The sequence below is a fragment of the Ranitomeya imitator genome, chromosome 2 (genome assembly GCF_032444005.1).
Source record: "Ranitomeya imitator isolate aRanImi1 chromosome 2, aRanImi1.pri, whole genome shotgun sequence".
NCBI classification, from domain to species: domain Eukaryota; kingdom Metazoa; phylum Chordata; class Amphibia; order Anura; family Dendrobatidae; genus Ranitomeya; species Ranitomeya imitator.
Window position 1 is genome coordinate 323,862,063 of NC_091283.1, and position 15,995 is coordinate 323,878,057.

Here is a 15,995-nt window from a genome sequence, read left to right on the forward strand (position 1 = left end):
TGCAGCTCAGCCTTCATCAATATTTAAATTACAAGTTTTTCACCATCCAAAAAATGCTATTTTTTACCTAGTTCCATAGGTTTCTTAAAGGGAACCTGTCACCAGGTTTTCCCCATATATTGTACCACCAGAACCTATATGCCCTTATACACACCCTTCTACAGTGCTGTACCGTACATACCGTATATACTCGAGCATAAGCCGAGATTTTCAGCCCACTTTTTTGGGCTGAAAGTGACCCTCTCGGCTTATACTCAAGTCATTGTCGGCGGGGGAGGGGGAGCGGCGGCTGTCACATACTCACCTGCTCCCGGCGCGGTCTGTTGTGAGTTCTGTTTTTGGGCTCCCTCTGGTGGTTACTGATGGTACTGGGTGACTTGTCTTTCCTGGGTTTCTGGGTTCCACCTGTTCCATCAGCATATGGGAGTTTCCTATTTAACCTGGCTTTGCTGGCATTTCCTCGCCGGTTATCAATGTATCCAGTGTGTCTTGTTACCTCTGCTCCCTGCTCCTAGAACCTTCTGGTCAAGCTAAGTTTGGATTTTCCTGTTTTGGTGTTTTGCTTTATTTGGTTTTTAGTCCAGCCTGCAGATATGTGATTCTTGCTGCTGGTTGCTCTAGTGGGCTGAAATTGCTCCTCATGTACCATGAGTTGGCACATGAGTTCAAGTAATTTCAGGATGGTTTTTTGAAGGGTTTTTCGCTGACCGCGCAGATCACTTTTGTATCCTCTGCTATCTAGCTTTAGCGGGCCTCATTTTGCTGAAACTGTTTTCATACTGCGTATGTGCTTTCCTCTCATTTCACCGTCATTATATGTGGGGGGCTGCTATTTCTGTGGGGGATTTCTCTGGAGGCAAGAGAGGTCTGTGTTTCTACTAATAGGGGAAGTTAGATCTTCGGCTGGAGCGAGACGTCTAGGATCATCGTAGGCACGTTCCCCGGCTACTTTTATTTGTGTGTTAGGTTCAGGGTCGCGGTCAGCTCAGGTTCCATCGCCCTAGAGCTTGTTTGTATCTGTGCTTGTCCTTTGGTGATCCCCTGCCATTGGGATCATGACAGCGGTCCCTGCATGTCCGATGGTCTCCGGGCAGCTCTTCCTTTGTTCAACGGTCACGTGGAACCGCTCATTAATGAATATGGATGCATATTCATTACTTTAATGAGCTGTCCGTGACAGCTGAACATAGGAAGACGCTGCCGACTCCCGGAGACCATCTGATAGTGAGAAGCTGCCAGGGACCGCGTCGGGGGCAGGTGAGTATGACGGGGGAGGTGAGCATTGCGCGATATTCACCTCTCCCCTTTCCACCGCTGCGGGCCGCTCTGTCCTCTGGCTGTGACTGTTTAGGTCAGAGGGCACGATGACGTAGTTAGTGTGCGCGCTGCCCTCTGCCTGAACAGTCAGTGCAGAGGATGGAAGACAGAGCAGCGCGCAGCAGTGGAAAGTGCCGGGGGCCTGAGCGAAGAGAGGCGAGTATGTGTTTTTTTTTTTTATTTTATTCACAGCAACAGCAAATGGGGCATAATGTGTGGAGCATCTCATGGGGCATAATGTGTGGAGCATCTCATGGGGCATAATCTATGGAGTAAAATCTATGGAGCATCTTATGGGGCCATCAACCTTTATGCAGCATTGTATGGGGCAAAAGTTTCTATGAAGCATCTTATGGGGCCATTATTAACATTTGTGCAGCATTATATGGGGCATATTTTAATATGGAGCATCTTATGGGGCCATCATAAACTTTATGGAGCATTATATGGGGCTCCTCATTCAATATGGATATTCAAAAACACTTAACCTACTGATGTCTCAATTAATTTTACTTTTATTGGTATCTATTTTTATTTTTGACATTTACCAGTAGCTGCTGCATTTTCCACCCTAAGGCTTATACTCGAGTCATTAAGTTTTCCCAGTTTTTTGTGGCAAAATTAGGGGGGGGGTGGTCAGTTTCTACTCGAGTATATACGGTATGTCCCTAAGCCAACGTGCATAATGTAAATAACTTCTTATACTCACCTACGGGGCGGTCCGGTGTTATGTTTGGCGCTGGTCTTCATCCGGCACAGTCCTTCCCGTGGATGATGTGTTCTACATCATCCACACAACCTCCCTCATCACGCTTCTGTGCAGGAACACTTCTCTGCCGAGCACAAAGCAAAGTACTGCAACGGGCAGAAAGAAGTGCGATGCACAGGAGCACGATGGAAGACACCGTGTGGATGACATAGGACGCGTCATCGACTCAAAGAAAGAAGGACGGTGATAGAAGAGGAGAAGGCCCCGGATTAAGACTAGCAAAGCCCATTGTATGGGGCTAGGCAAGTCTTAAGGGCATACAGATAGTGGTTGTGCTTTATAAAATGCTGTATATAAGGGTATACAGGCAGTGGGCCTGCTGTATATAAAGGCATATAGATAGTGGTCGTACTTTATGTGGGGGGGGGGGCGGCGGCGCAGAAACAATGTTTGAATACCCTGTAGTAAGTGAACGGCTACAGTGCAAGAAAATAAAGGGTACTTAGTTAACACTTTTTTGGGGGCCTGAGAAAGGAGTCAGAAAAGAGCATCGAGGCGGACGCACTGCTGTGAATGTCAGTGTCTATATCTAGCACGGCATAATTTTCATAACCAGCAGAGGGAAAGCTGACAGCTGATGTTAATATTCTGGAAAGGAGCCAATAACCATAAAGGTTCCCAGGCTATTAATATCAGCTCACAGCTGTTTGCTTAGCCTTTACTGGCTATTTTACAGTGGGACACAAAATATTGACATGGGGTCCCCCTATAAAAGCTGTAGGCTGATATTAATAGTCTGTGAAGAGGCCATGGATATTGGCAGCCCCAGAGGCTAAAAACCATCAGCTCTCAGCCATCCCAGAAATGGCGCATCTTATAGATCTGCCAATTCTGGTACTTAGCCTCGCTCTTCCCACTTGCCCTGTAGCAGTGGGGCTCAGATTTGTGGCGTGGATGTCACCATTTTATTGTCAAGTAACATCAAGCCCACAGGAAAGTAATGGAGAGGCATCTATCAGACACCTCTCCATAAGTAAGCTGGCCTACTGTCACCTTACAATTCAAAGGTGACATTAACCCCTTATTACCCCATATGCCACCGCTACAGGGCAGTGAGAACAGAGGCTGAGTGCCAGAATTGGCGCATCTTACAGATGCACCTTTTCTGGGGTGGCAATAACCATGGTCCCTCTCTAGGCTATAATATCTGTCCTCAGTCACTGACTTTCCCTCTGTGGCACAGAAAATTGTGTGGGAGCTCACGCCAGTTTTTTCAGTGAAAACATTTTTATTAAATACATACAGGTCCCAAATTTTACACACACACATACTCACCGTATTAGTCACTGACCTATATAAATCTAACCGTTCTGCAATGGTTTACTGTATGTAAACCATGTCTCCTATCCTGCAATGATTTGACAGAAGCCGACAAATTAACTATTTGTAAATATTGTAAGCTGTCAGTGTGATTTTACTGTACACTGCACCTGAATTGCAAGCCTTTAAAAGGACACCATTGCGTATTTCTCGCAAGTCAAACTGATGGCCCGTGTGGTATGAGTTTTTCTTGCATAAACAGACTTTCATTGGGGATTCTCGGCTGATATACGGTGCAAATCGCAGCATAGTGCAATTTCACTCGCACATATAATACGGCCGTGAAAAAAAAAAAAGTGATGGGAGCTGCCCAACAGATTAACATTGGTCCGAGTGCTATGCAATTTTTTTTTCTCGCATAGCACTCGTCCGTATTCCTCTCTAGTGTGACTCCGGCCTTAACCCCTTCATGACCGGGGGATTTTTCGTTTTTCTGTGTTCGGTTTTCGCTCCCCTCCTTCCCAGAGCCATAACTTTTTTATTTTTCCGTCAATTTGGCCATGTGAGGGCTTATTTTTTGCGGGACGAGTTGTACTTTTGAACGACATCATTGGTTTTAGCATGTCGTGTACTAGAAAACGGGAAAAAAATTCCAAGTGTGGTGAAATTGCAAAAAAAGTGCAATCCCACATTGGTTTTTTGTTTGGCTTTTTTGCTAGGTTCACTAAATGCTAAAAATGATTGCCATTATGATTCTCCAGGTCATTACGAGTTCATAGACACCAAACATGACTAGGTTATTTTTTATCTAAGTGGTGAAAAAAAATTCCAAACTTTGCTAAAAAATAAAAAAAAAAATTGCGCCATTTTCCGATACTCGTAGCGTCTCCATTTTTCGTGATCTGGGGTCGGTTGAGGGCTTATTTTTTGCGTGCCGAGATGACGTTTTTAATGATAGCATTTCGGTGCAGATACGTTCTTTTGATCGCCCGTTATTGCATTTTAATGCAATGTCGCGGCGACCAAAAAAAACGTAATTCTGGCGTTTCGAGTTTTTTTCCCGCTACGCTGTTTAGCGATCAGGTTAATACTTTTTTTTATTTGATAGATCGGGCAATTCTGAGCGCGGCGATACCAAATATGCGTAGATTTGATATTTTTTTTATTGATTTATTTTGATTGGGGCGAAAGGGGGGTGATTTAAACTTTTATGTTTTTTTTATTTTTTTCACATTTTTTTAAACTTTTTTTTTAAACTTTTGCCATGCTTCAATAGCCTCCATGGGAGGCTAGAAGCAGGCACAGCACGATCGGCTCTGCTACATAGCAGCGATCTGCTGATCGCTGCTATGTAGCAGAATTGCACGTGTGCTGTGAGCGCTGACCACAGGGTGGCGCTCACAGCGACGGGCAATCAGTAACCATAGAGGTCTCAAGGACCTCTATGGCTACAATGGAGACGCATCGCCGACCCCCGGACATGTGACGGGGGTCGGCGATGACGTCATTTCCGGCCGCCCGGCCGGAAGCGGTAGTTAAATGCCGCTGTCTGCGTTTGACAGCGGCATTTAACTAGTTAATAGGTGCGGGCAGATCATGATTCTGCCCGCGCCTATTACAGGCACATGTCAGCTGTTCAAAACAGCTGACATGTCCCGGCTTTGGTGCGGGCTCACCGCGGAGCCCTGCATCAAAGCTGGGGAGCCGGCATCGGACGGTATAGTACGTCCGATGCCGGTAAGGGGTTAAAGGAAAAATCATTCAAAATTTGAAAATTTCAATTTTTTAAAATTTCTGATATTTTTACAAAATAAAGCAAAACATTAACCCAAGTTTATCATTAGCCCAAGTTTACCATTATCATAAAGTCTAATATGTCAGGAAAAAAAACTACCTCAAAATCAATGGAATATGTTGAAGCATTCCAGAGTTATTACTACATAAAGTGACACTGGTCAGATTTTAAAAAATTGGCCCCGTCACTGAGGGGTTAAATGCTTGTACAAGTGAACATTGTTTCAAAAGTGGTTTACCTGTCTAAGACTGGTTTCACACCAGCGTTCGGCAGCCTTCTTCCTCCGTTAAGCCCCACCCACTGCTACACCTCTTTCAGCTCCGCCTACGTCTGCATGCATCCCCTATCTTTAACATTGGGTACACAGGCACGTGTCGTTTTGACAATGCACTGAACTGCGTCGAACGCAACATGTTGCATTTTGTTGCGGTCGGCGCAGCATTAAAACAACGCATGCGGAGGCATCCGCTTGGCCTGCGTACCCAATGTTAAAGATAGGGTATGCAGGACGCATGCAGACGTAGGCGGAACTGAAGGAAGAGGTGCGGCATTGGGCGGGGCTTAACGGAGGAAGAAGGCTGCCATCCGCAGCCCTGCCGAATGCTGGTGTTAAACCAGCCCAAGGCTGTTATTATAGCACCTTACGTCTTACGCTAGGTTCACATTGCGTTAGTGCAATCCGTTAAGCGCATAGCGCTAGCGGATTGCGCTAACGCAATGTTTCTAGAGGGTCGGCGTTCACCCTCCCCGCTAGCGCAGATCCCTGATCTGCGGTAGCGAGGAACGGGCCTCAAAAGAACGGCACATCGCTAGCGCGTGCCGAAAATGGCATGCGCTAGTGATGCGCTTCAGCTAAAAGTAACATTGCTGTCCATGGGTGCGCTAACGGACCCGTTGCACGGCGTTAATTTCAACATTTTCGCCGTGCAACGCAGTCCGTTAGCGTTAACCCATTAACGCAATGTGAACCTAGCTTTACACAGATACATCATGGGCTTGTCCTGCCCTACGCATGAAATGAAAGACAAATACAATGTGGAGACTTAATCAGAGCAATGTTTTATTTACATTCAGAACTGGTTTAAGAGGTAAACAATTACCATTTCTCACAGAAATCTCAGACTTTTACTTATAGAAATACTGGATAAATATCATTTTAACAATAGATATAGAAATATTTCTAATTTTATAAAACTGCCTTTTTTTGCATAGAAAAACTTTATGCCTTTCCTTGTTTCATTTTATGCCTTTGCTTGTTTCATTTTATGCATTTCTAAAGTATTGTAAAAATGTAATATGCTGTTGGTGCATGCGGGCAGGACTGTCGGTAGGGTATGCGGCTCTGAAGCCCCCCCCCCCCTCAGGCCTGCCTCCGGTGTCTGAGATTTCGGTGTCCCGGACCTGAGATCATAATACCGGCCTTGAATTGTGAAGGACACGGCAGCCGATCCTGAGAAACATCCAAGGTGGGAATGCCCCATCATGTCGAAGAGAGTCTGCTAGATCCAGGCCTGGCAGACCAGTGCTGGTGGGTTCATGGATGCCAGGAGGGAGCTGGCCTAAAGGAAGGTCTCGTCTTTTCCTGGCGGGTCAGGAAGTTGTCCCGTCGTTTTTTTTTTTTTGGACAGAACATTTCCAAAACAACCAAATTTGAACAGATCTCTTGGGAGGCAGACTTTAGTCCTCTGTTGCAGAAGCGAAGTACTCTTAAACTGATAGGCGCAGAGTAGGACGCACTAGAAAGTTGGCGTGCATGATTGTTCAGGGCGCTGGCGGTGTGGACCGGCCACCAGAGAAGGCCTAGACCAAAGCCTGGATATTTTAAGAGCAAGGTCACTGGAGCCTCTGGAAAACGTGGAGGCTGCATGAATAGGAAGGTTTCCTCAGGAGACGTCCACATTGCTCAGGGGAAAACTAGGACATATTTGTCCTGTGTTTTGTTTTTGTTTTTTTAAGTAGCCCCCTTACTGCCTCGTAGGATATACCAGTCCTTAAGATCACAAATCCTTTTTCGCAGAGCGATGATGAAGACGGGCATGGAATAACCTGGACGCAGAGAGGCTAGAGGGTAGGGCGATTCGTGGCATGAACGGTCCTCCGGGGAACCCCAAACACTCTTGATGTGTTAGGGCCTTGCCTCGTAGACCACAGATGATATGGTAGTGACAATTCTAGGTGGGAGATTAGAGTGACAATTCCACTGTCGCCCTCAAAAGCCATATCTGGGAAGAAAAAAAAAAAAATTAAAAAGAAAAATCGTTAACAAAAAAACCTCCCAAAACCTAAGGCCTAAACTGGGCTGGGCGGTCTAGACCCATGTCTTCCTCCTACTGACATTAAGTTAAAACGGATTAGCTTCGTGCTAGTTGGTGGTGTACCCTCCTCTACAGGAAATACGTAAATTTTTTTTTTGCATAGCATAAGCAGCATACACCCATTTTTTTTTTGTGTACCCCAATGAAGCATTAGCTCCCCCACATCAACCAGAAGGCCACACAGCATAACCTCACTCCTCCAGTCAGAAACCTCCACCTCACATTAACCAGCGGACCCCACAGGATAAACCCAAAGCCCACCAGACATTCCCTCCCACAAGCGTAAATCCCCATATGACGCCCCCTGCCCCCAACCATAAATCCCATCAGACACCCCCCCAATCGGATGCCACCCCAGCTTAACCCCCCAGCATAAACCCCCATCGGACGTCCACCCCTCCTCCAAGCATTACTCCCATCGCACACCACGCCCACCCAATAATAAACCCCCACCGGACGGCCAAACCCCCACAGGATGTGGACCCCCCCATCCAGCACACACCCCCATCAGACGCGGACACCCCACCCAGCACAAACCCCCCATCGGACGTCCACCCCCGACCCAGCCTAAACTCTTATCGGACGTCCACTCCACCCAGCCTAAGCCCTCATCAGCCCCCCAAACCCAACCCATAAGCAGGTCGCCCCCCAATAAAGGGGATCCCTCCGTAAGCGGCAGGTCGCCTCCCCACGTCCCACCACAGGCAGGTCGCCTCCCCACGTCCCACCACAGGCAGGTCGCCTCCCCACAGGCAGGTCGCCTCCCCACAGGCAGGTCGCCTCCCCACGTCCCACCACAGGCAGGTCGCCTCCCCACAGGCAGGTCGCCTCCCCACAGGCAGGTCGCCTCCCCACAGGCAGGTCGCCTCCCCACAGGCAGGTCGCCTCCCCACAGGCAGGTCGCCTCCCCACAGGCAGGTCGCCTCCCCACAGGCAGGTCGCCTCCCCACAGGCAGGTCGCCTCCCCACAGGCAGGTCGCCTCCCCACAGGCAGGTCGCCTCCCCACAGGCAGGTCGCCTCCCCACAGGCAGGTCGCCTCCCCACAGGCAGGTCGCCTCCCCACAGGCAGGTCGCCTCCCCACAGGCAGGTCGCCTCCCCACAGGCAGGTCGCCTCCCCACGTCCCACCACAGGCAGGTCACCTCCCCACGTCCCACCACAGGCAGGTCGCCTCCCCACAGGCAGGTCGCCTCCCCACGTCCCACCACAGGCAGGTCGCCCAATAGCCTGCAGCAGGTCTCCCCCCACATCCCACAAGCAGATAGCCCTCAAATCCCACAACAGGGGTCCCCCACTAAAAGGGGTCCACCCAGTAAGCAGGTCACCTCCAAACCCCACCACAGGGGTCCCCCCCAACAGCCAGCAGGTGCCCCCCAAAATCCAACCACAGGGGTCCCCCACAATAGTCAGCAGCAGCAGGTGCCCCCCAAAATCCCACCACAGGGGTCCCACCACAATAGCCAGCAGCAGCAGGTGCACCCCACAACAGCCAGCAGCAGTAGGTGCCCCCCCAAATCTCACCACAGGGGTCCCCCCACAACATCCCACCACAGGGGTCCCCCCACAACATCCAGCAGCAGCGGTGCCCCCCCACCACAGGGGTCCCCGACAGCAGCAGCGGTGCCCCCCCACAAAGCCCACCACGGGGGTCCCCCACAGCAGCAGCGGTGCCCCCCCCACAAAGCCCACCACGGGGGTCCCCCACAGCAGCAGCGGTGCCCCCCCACAAAGCCCACCACGGGGGTCCCCCACAGCAGCAGCGGTGCCCCCCCCCCACAAAGCCCACCACGGGGGTCCCCCACAGCAGCAGCGGTGCCCCCCCACAAAGCCCACCACGGGGGTCCCCCACAGCAGCAGCGGTGCCCCCCCCACAAAGCCCACCACGGGGGTCCCCCACAGCAGCAGCGGTGCCCCCCCACAAAGCCCACCACGGGGGTCCCCCACAGCAGCAGCGGTGCCCCCCCCACAAAGCCCACCACGGGGGTCCCCCACAGCAGCAGAAGGCCCCCCCACAAAGCCCACCACGGGGGTCCCCCACAGCAGCAGCGGTGCCCCCCCCACAAAGCCCACCACAGGGGTCCCCCACAGCAGCAGAGGTGGCCCCCCCCACAACAGCCGGCCGGCAGCAGCGGTGCCCCCCCCACAAAGGCCACCACAGGGGTCCCCCACAGCAGCAGCGGTGCCCCCTCCCCACAAAGTCCACCACGGGGGTCCCCCACAGCAGCAGCGGTGCCCCCCCACAAAGCCCACCACGGGGGTCCCCCACAGCAGCAGCGGTGCCCCCCCCACAAAGCCCACCACAGGGGTCCCCCACAGCAGCAGAGGTGGCCCCCCCACAACAGCCGGCAGGCAGCAGCGGTGCCCGACCCCCCCCCCCCCACAAAGCCCACCACAGGAGTCACCCAAAGCAGCAGCGGTGCCCCCCCCCCACAAAGCCCACCACGGGGGTCCCCCACAGCAGCAGCGGTGCCCCCCCACAAAGCCCATTACGGGGGTTCCCCACAGCAGCAGCGGTGCCCCCCCACCACAGGGGTCCCCGACAGCAGCAGCGGTGCCCCCCCACAAAGCCCACCACGGGGGTCCCCCACAGCAGCAGCGGTGCCCCCCACAAAGCCCACCACGGGGGTCCCCCACAGCAGCAGCGGTGCCCCCCCACAAAGCCCACCACGGGGGTCCCCCACAGCAGCAGCGGTGCCCCCCCCACAAAGCCCACCACGGGGGTCCCCCACAGCAGCAGCGGTGCCCCCCCACAAAGCCCACCACGGGGGTCCCCCACAGCAGCAGCGGTGCCCCCCACAAAGCCCACCACGGGGGTCCCCCACAGCAGCAGCGGTGCCCCCCACAAAGCCCACCACGGGGGTCCCCCACAGCAGCAGCGGTGCCCCCCCCCACAAAGCCCACCACGGGGGTCCCCCACAGCAGCAGCGGTGCCCCCCCCACAAAGCCCACCACGGGGGTCCCCCACAGCAGCAGCGGTGCCCCCCACACAGACAAGCAGGTCGCCCACCACAGAGCCTCCCCCCAATAGCGAGCAGCAAGTAGCATTTTTTCACCCTGAAACCACTAACCTCCATGTGCCATGGCGTCCACAAACTAGAATCCTGCTGCTTTGCTTTGCCGCCTTCATGATGTGACTGAAAACACGCCCCTTCCCAATAGGACACGCCCCCCGGAAATGACGTCACACCTGGAAGGAGCCCATACACTCTAGCATTTACCCATAGAAATCTCAGGCCTCGGTGGTCTCACCCAACTTCTGCTCTTTCTCATTCTTTTCTTGCAGGGGCCGCAGTGGATTTCATCCTAGATCTGAATAGAGGAGCGATGTTCCTTCAGTCTGATGGTAATTGATGGTGACGTTTGTCTAATGTCCACTTTACCGAGTAAATCCCACCAGGACTGTAGCAGGTAAAGACCCCAATATCCACCGGTGTCCCTTCTAATGGGGGGGAATGTACCAAAGAAAAACCATTATATCCCGAGAAAAATAAACCCTGTACATGGAGACATTGGCCTCATATATCTCCTGTCTTGGTTGTTACCAACAATCTCCTATAAAAGCCTCAAACTTCTGTGTGTGAATCAGACCTGAGATCTAACGTGATAGAAGATTACAGTGCGGGGAAGACGGGAAACCTTCATATAGACGGCCGGTGGTGATGGAGTCAGTGACGGACTCTGGAGAAATCTGTTTCTAGAGCCGTAGTAGAAGATGAAGATGTCGTCCTCATCATGAAGTAGTTATTTCTCCTGTCACGTGTAATGAATATCTCCTGCAGTATTGCTAATGCCGATTCCAGGGTCGGTAAATGAGTCGAGAATTAGCGTTATGGAAGATGAGCCTATGAGAAACATATTCAGCTGCCGACTCCGAGGAAGAAACTGCTTGTTGTCTGTGGCCTAAATATATAGGATTTATTAGTGGATGTAAAGAAGAAAACTAAATACTGTAAAATAATAAATCTCCTCATATGTTTCCCTTATTATCTCCAGTAATTGTATTATTACACAGGATTCTTATGATGTTACATCGGCTCATCTTCTCATTCAGATCTCTACAATATCGGATCCTCTCAGTGAAGATCTTCTATAGAAGATAATTTTCCTGATTTACCCATCACAGATGAATATGGACAGAGACAAGATGGTGGAGAGGATATTACACCTCACCCTAGAGATCCTCTTCCGGCTTACTGGAGAGGTGAGAGATTCTGATGACGTCACATTACATCATTCTTATCTATGGGAATAACAGATGGACAGAACTGGAGAGGTGAGGAGTCTGGAAATGTCTGTAGTGAAATTTATGAATTTGTCTCTCCATAACCAGAATTACACAGTAGTGAAGAAGACCTCTAGTGAGCGCTGTCAGGACCCTGTGTCTGAGGGATGGGGAAGACCCCTGAGCCCAATCACAGGGCCTTCACCTCACCCCCTGATACATGAGGACATCAATGACCAGAAGATCCTAGAACTCACCTACAAGATGATTGAGCTGCTGACTGGAGAGGTGACACTGCTGGGAATGCTGGGACATTATACAGTAACGCTATGAAGGGATCGGGGGGATGACGGTATCATTGTGTGTCAGGTTCCTATAAGATGTCAGGATGTCGCCGTCTATTTCTCCATGGAGGAGTGGGAGTATTTAGAAGGACACAAAGATCTGTACAAGGACGTCATGATGGAGGTTCCCCAGCCCCTCACATCACCAGGTAATAGACAGGACTAAATACACATGGCCTATAATTATCTGTATGTAAAGAATGAATTCAGTCCCTGTACGTATTTCCTCCAGATCTATCCAGTAAGAGGACAACACCAGAGAGATGTCCCCGTCCTCTTCTTCCACAGGACTGTAAACAAGAAGATCCCAGTGCTCCTCAGGATCATCAGGTAGATGGAGAGAAGGTGTCAGGAGATCTCCCCTATGATGTGTAGACGGCTGTGATGGTCTTGTGCTCAGTCTTGTTTTATCCACCAGTATTATATGTTTTATACTTGTGTAATGAGAACGGTGGAGATGGCAGGATTAGAGCTGATCATAGATGTGACTTCTCCATCTGTCTGTGACTTTTACAATATTTGTTTCAGGGTGAAGATCTGACCCATATTAATACTACAGAGACATATGTGAGGGGTGATGAGCGGTGTAAAGAGGAGATTCCTACATATGACTACCCAGGTGAGTAGTAACCACTAAATGCAGAGAAGTCACAGATTCTTCTCAGTCACCGGCTGTGGCTGCTTTATCGGTGGTGTAGTCCCGCCATATCTCAATCATGTGATCACCATTTCGCCTCTAGACCACAAAATTCTCCTCCACCCAAAACTGATCTAATCACTTTGGGCATTGAAAGCTTTTGTATATAGAGCTTACAACCTGGATAATTCACCTACCCCCTGTGATTAGGAGAAGCTGATCGTTACCTGCCCTGATCTGCAAAGCCAAATGACAGTGTATGTAGAATGTGCTGACAAGTTAGAAAATCACTTGAAGAAAAGTATTATGATGGGCCGGTAAGAGAAAGCGGAGGTTAATGATGCTGTTGGATTCCTAGAACCCTGAGATTTTATTGGATGAATCTACCTTCTCTCCCTTCTGTGCTGCTGAATGTGCTCATATGGTCCCTACAAGACCAGGTCCAGTCTTTCTGGCCAAACTACACTTTTATGATCGACAACAATAAATGTGCAGTGAGGCCAAGTGTGAATTTCTGTACAATAACAGCAGAGTTTCCCTTTATCCTGACTTTTCAATTTCTTTTGAAACCAACTAACTTCAAACAGGGTTGTGATAAACTACATCAAAAACACTACACCTGTGCCATGATAAAGTAGTGTTCAAAATAATAGCAGTGCGTTCACAAAAATGAATTAATCACAAAGTCTTTCTCCTAGTTGTTATTTCCAGCATTGGGGACATTGCACGCTGTTCTCTAGTTTAGAACATGAAGAGAAATGTAGATAATCTTTAACTACTTTAGAGAAAATAACAAATAATGAACATTGTGCCGTTCTAATAAACAGCAGTATCTGCATTTGTCTTTACAGACTCACAATATGTATTTTTTCTGGATTTATCATTCCTGTGAATCACTAACCTAGTATTTAGTTGCTACCTACAGTTTTTTTTTTTAGAACGGCTTCACATCCATGTTGCATAGAGTCACCAAACTTCTGGCCCCGGTCACCTGTTATTCCAGCCCAGGATGCTCGGACTAGGACTACATCCTACAATTTTTTGACATTTGTTGGCTTTGCCTCAGAAACGGCCTTTTTAATGTCACCACAAGTGTTATATTGGATTCATGCCCGGAGATTCGACTGGCCACTCCGTGATCTCAATTTTGTTGGACTGGAACCAAGATTTTGCTTGTTTACTGGTGTGTTTTAATATATGCAAACTGGTCCATGATCCCTGGAATGTGGTAAATATGTCCGGCACCATAGTAAGAGAAACATGTTGTGAGATAGCGCTTACCGCATGTGTTGGGGAACACTCGCTTGGCCACGACATTCAGGCACACGGGCACGGTTTTTCAGACAAAACAGTCTATTTGGTTTATTAAAGACTCATAAACCATATCATGAACAGTCCATTACACACTCTGTCAGGACATCACATTAAGTTTCACATCATTAAGTCTGCGGCAACTAAACACGCTCATCCTCTTCTGACCAGTTGCGTGGGTTACCACACAGTTCATGGAACATCATAAGCACCAACAGTCTATTGAGGTACCCTACAGGAGCCTCTGCTCCACCTGCTGACTCCTTGTCAGTCCACTCTCCTGGGGAAACTGCCTTACGGGAATCACTAACTTGCCTGGCAGGCACACATCAGTCAGTCCAGACCCATCGAAGGACGGTAGCTTCCCCACACAGGACAGAAGCCGTCACAGACCGTCCAGGACCACGGTCTCTCAAGGTGCTTCCAGGAAGTCTCCACTCTCAGGAGCTTCCAACACAGACCGTTCAGGTCCACAGTCACTCTGTGCTCTTCAAGGATCCAGTCCTACTCCCAGGACCTCCCAATACAAAGGCCTTCCACAGTGCGCAATTCAGGACGTCCGTCCCCACCTGGGACCGTCCAACACACAGGCGTGTAGCCTGTCCAGGTGCTATTCATAACGTTCATCCAACACCCCAGACCACCAGGTCCAAAGCCCCACCATGTGCTATTCAAGGAGACAGCACTCGCAACACACTCTTTCAGGACCATTAGCACAGAATATTCAGATCCATACTCAGAGACCATGTGACCCACGCCCTGGTCACATTCTATACTTGTAACCACTCCCATAGATGTGTGTGTGTGTGTGTTTGTGGCTAGTTTGACCCACCCAGCTCTCAGAACTAGCCCTGCCAGCCTCCCTTCACAATTAAACAAACACAATTACTTGTGGGACTTCAGGTCCCAGAACATCCTTACTTCAGGCTGACCGTGCAGAGTATCTTCCTCTGCGACACACATACCGGCCATTCACAATAATTCCGGACTTTGACTCATCACCACAGCTAAGCCTGCGATTGCCATGCATTCCTATGGCTGCAATACGCCTCCATGCGTATTCTTGGAAGGCCATGCAGCGCCCCCTACCTGTAACAGGGGTCACTGCATCAAAATGTTCATATCATGATGCTTGCACCACCATGCTTCACTGTCTTCAGAGTGTACTGTAACTGAATGCAGAGTTTGGGTTCGTCTGACAAACTGTCTGCAGCCCCTTGGACCCAAAAAGAACAATTTTACTTTCATCAGTCCACAAAATGTTTCTCCATTTCTCATTAGGCCAGTTGATGTGTTCTTTGGCAAATTGTATCCGCTGTATTACGTGTCTTCTTGCTAATAGATTGGCGTCACACAGGTGTCTTCTAGCTGTCACAGTCCTCAAAGGTAACTTGAGACTGTCTTTGATCATTGGCTGAGCCTTTGCCATTCTGGCTATTCTTCCATCCATTCTAATGGTAGTCTTCCACTTTCTTCCACATCTTTCTGGTTTGGCTTTCCATTTTAAAGCATTGGAGATCATTTTAGCTGAGCAGCCGATCATTGTCTGCACTTCTTTATAAGTTTTACCCTCTCCAATTAACTTTTTAGTCAAAATACTCATTTCTTCTGAATAATGTCTCAAAGGACCCATATTTGTCAGGTTTTCAAGGAGAAATGCATGTACAACATGTCCTGGCCTCGCCCTTAGATAAGGGCCACCTAAACATGCCTAAACATTGGAAAACCCCCACAAATTACCCCATTTTTTAAACTAGACCCTTCAAGGAACTTATCTGGATGTATGGTTAGCACTTTAAACCCCCAGGTGCTTCACATAAATTTATAATGTAGAGCCGTGAAAATAAAAAATCACATGTTTTCCCCAAAAATGATCTTTTAGCAACGATTTTTTTTTTATTTTTACAAGTGCAAAAAGAAAAAATAGACTGCTTTAGTTGTTGTGCAATCTCTCCTGAGGATGTTGATACCCCATATGTTGGGGGAAAACCACTGTCTGGGTGCACGGCAGGGCTCAGAAGGGAA

At 49.5% G+C, this 15,995-nt stretch overlaps 1 protein-coding gene and 1 long non-coding RNA gene across 2 annotated transcripts in view; one reads left to right on the forward strand and one right to left on the reverse strand.

Moving 5' to 3' along the window:
* Nucleotides 1-6,179: 6,179 nt before the first annotated feature.
* LOC138663519 (uncharacterized) lies at nt 6,180-10,618 on the reverse strand. The gene is made up of 2 exons (XR_011318204.1): nt 10,525-10,618; nt 6,180-7,363 (listed from the first exon to the last, which is right to left on the reverse strand). It is a non-coding gene; the product is annotated as an uncharacterized lncRNA (long non-coding RNA).
* The window catches only part of LOC138663516 (oocyte zinc finger protein XlCOF22-like), an 84,000-nt gene continuing 78,594 nt past the window's right edge, over nt 10,590-15,995 (forward strand). The window contains exons 1-6 of the mRNA XM_069749757.1: nt 10,590-10,864; nt 11,508-11,657; nt 11,787-11,966; nt 12,048-12,171; nt 12,255-12,352; nt 12,551-12,641. Of these exons, the coding sequence (XP_069605858.1) occupies nt 11,580-11,657; nt 11,787-11,966; nt 12,048-12,171; nt 12,255-12,352; nt 12,551-12,641 (571 nt within the window). The 5' untranslated portion in view covers nt 10,590-10,864; nt 11,508-11,579. The remainder of the gene's footprint in view (nt 10,865-11,507; nt 11,658-11,786; nt 11,967-12,047; nt 12,172-12,254; nt 12,353-12,550; nt 12,642-15,995) is intronic.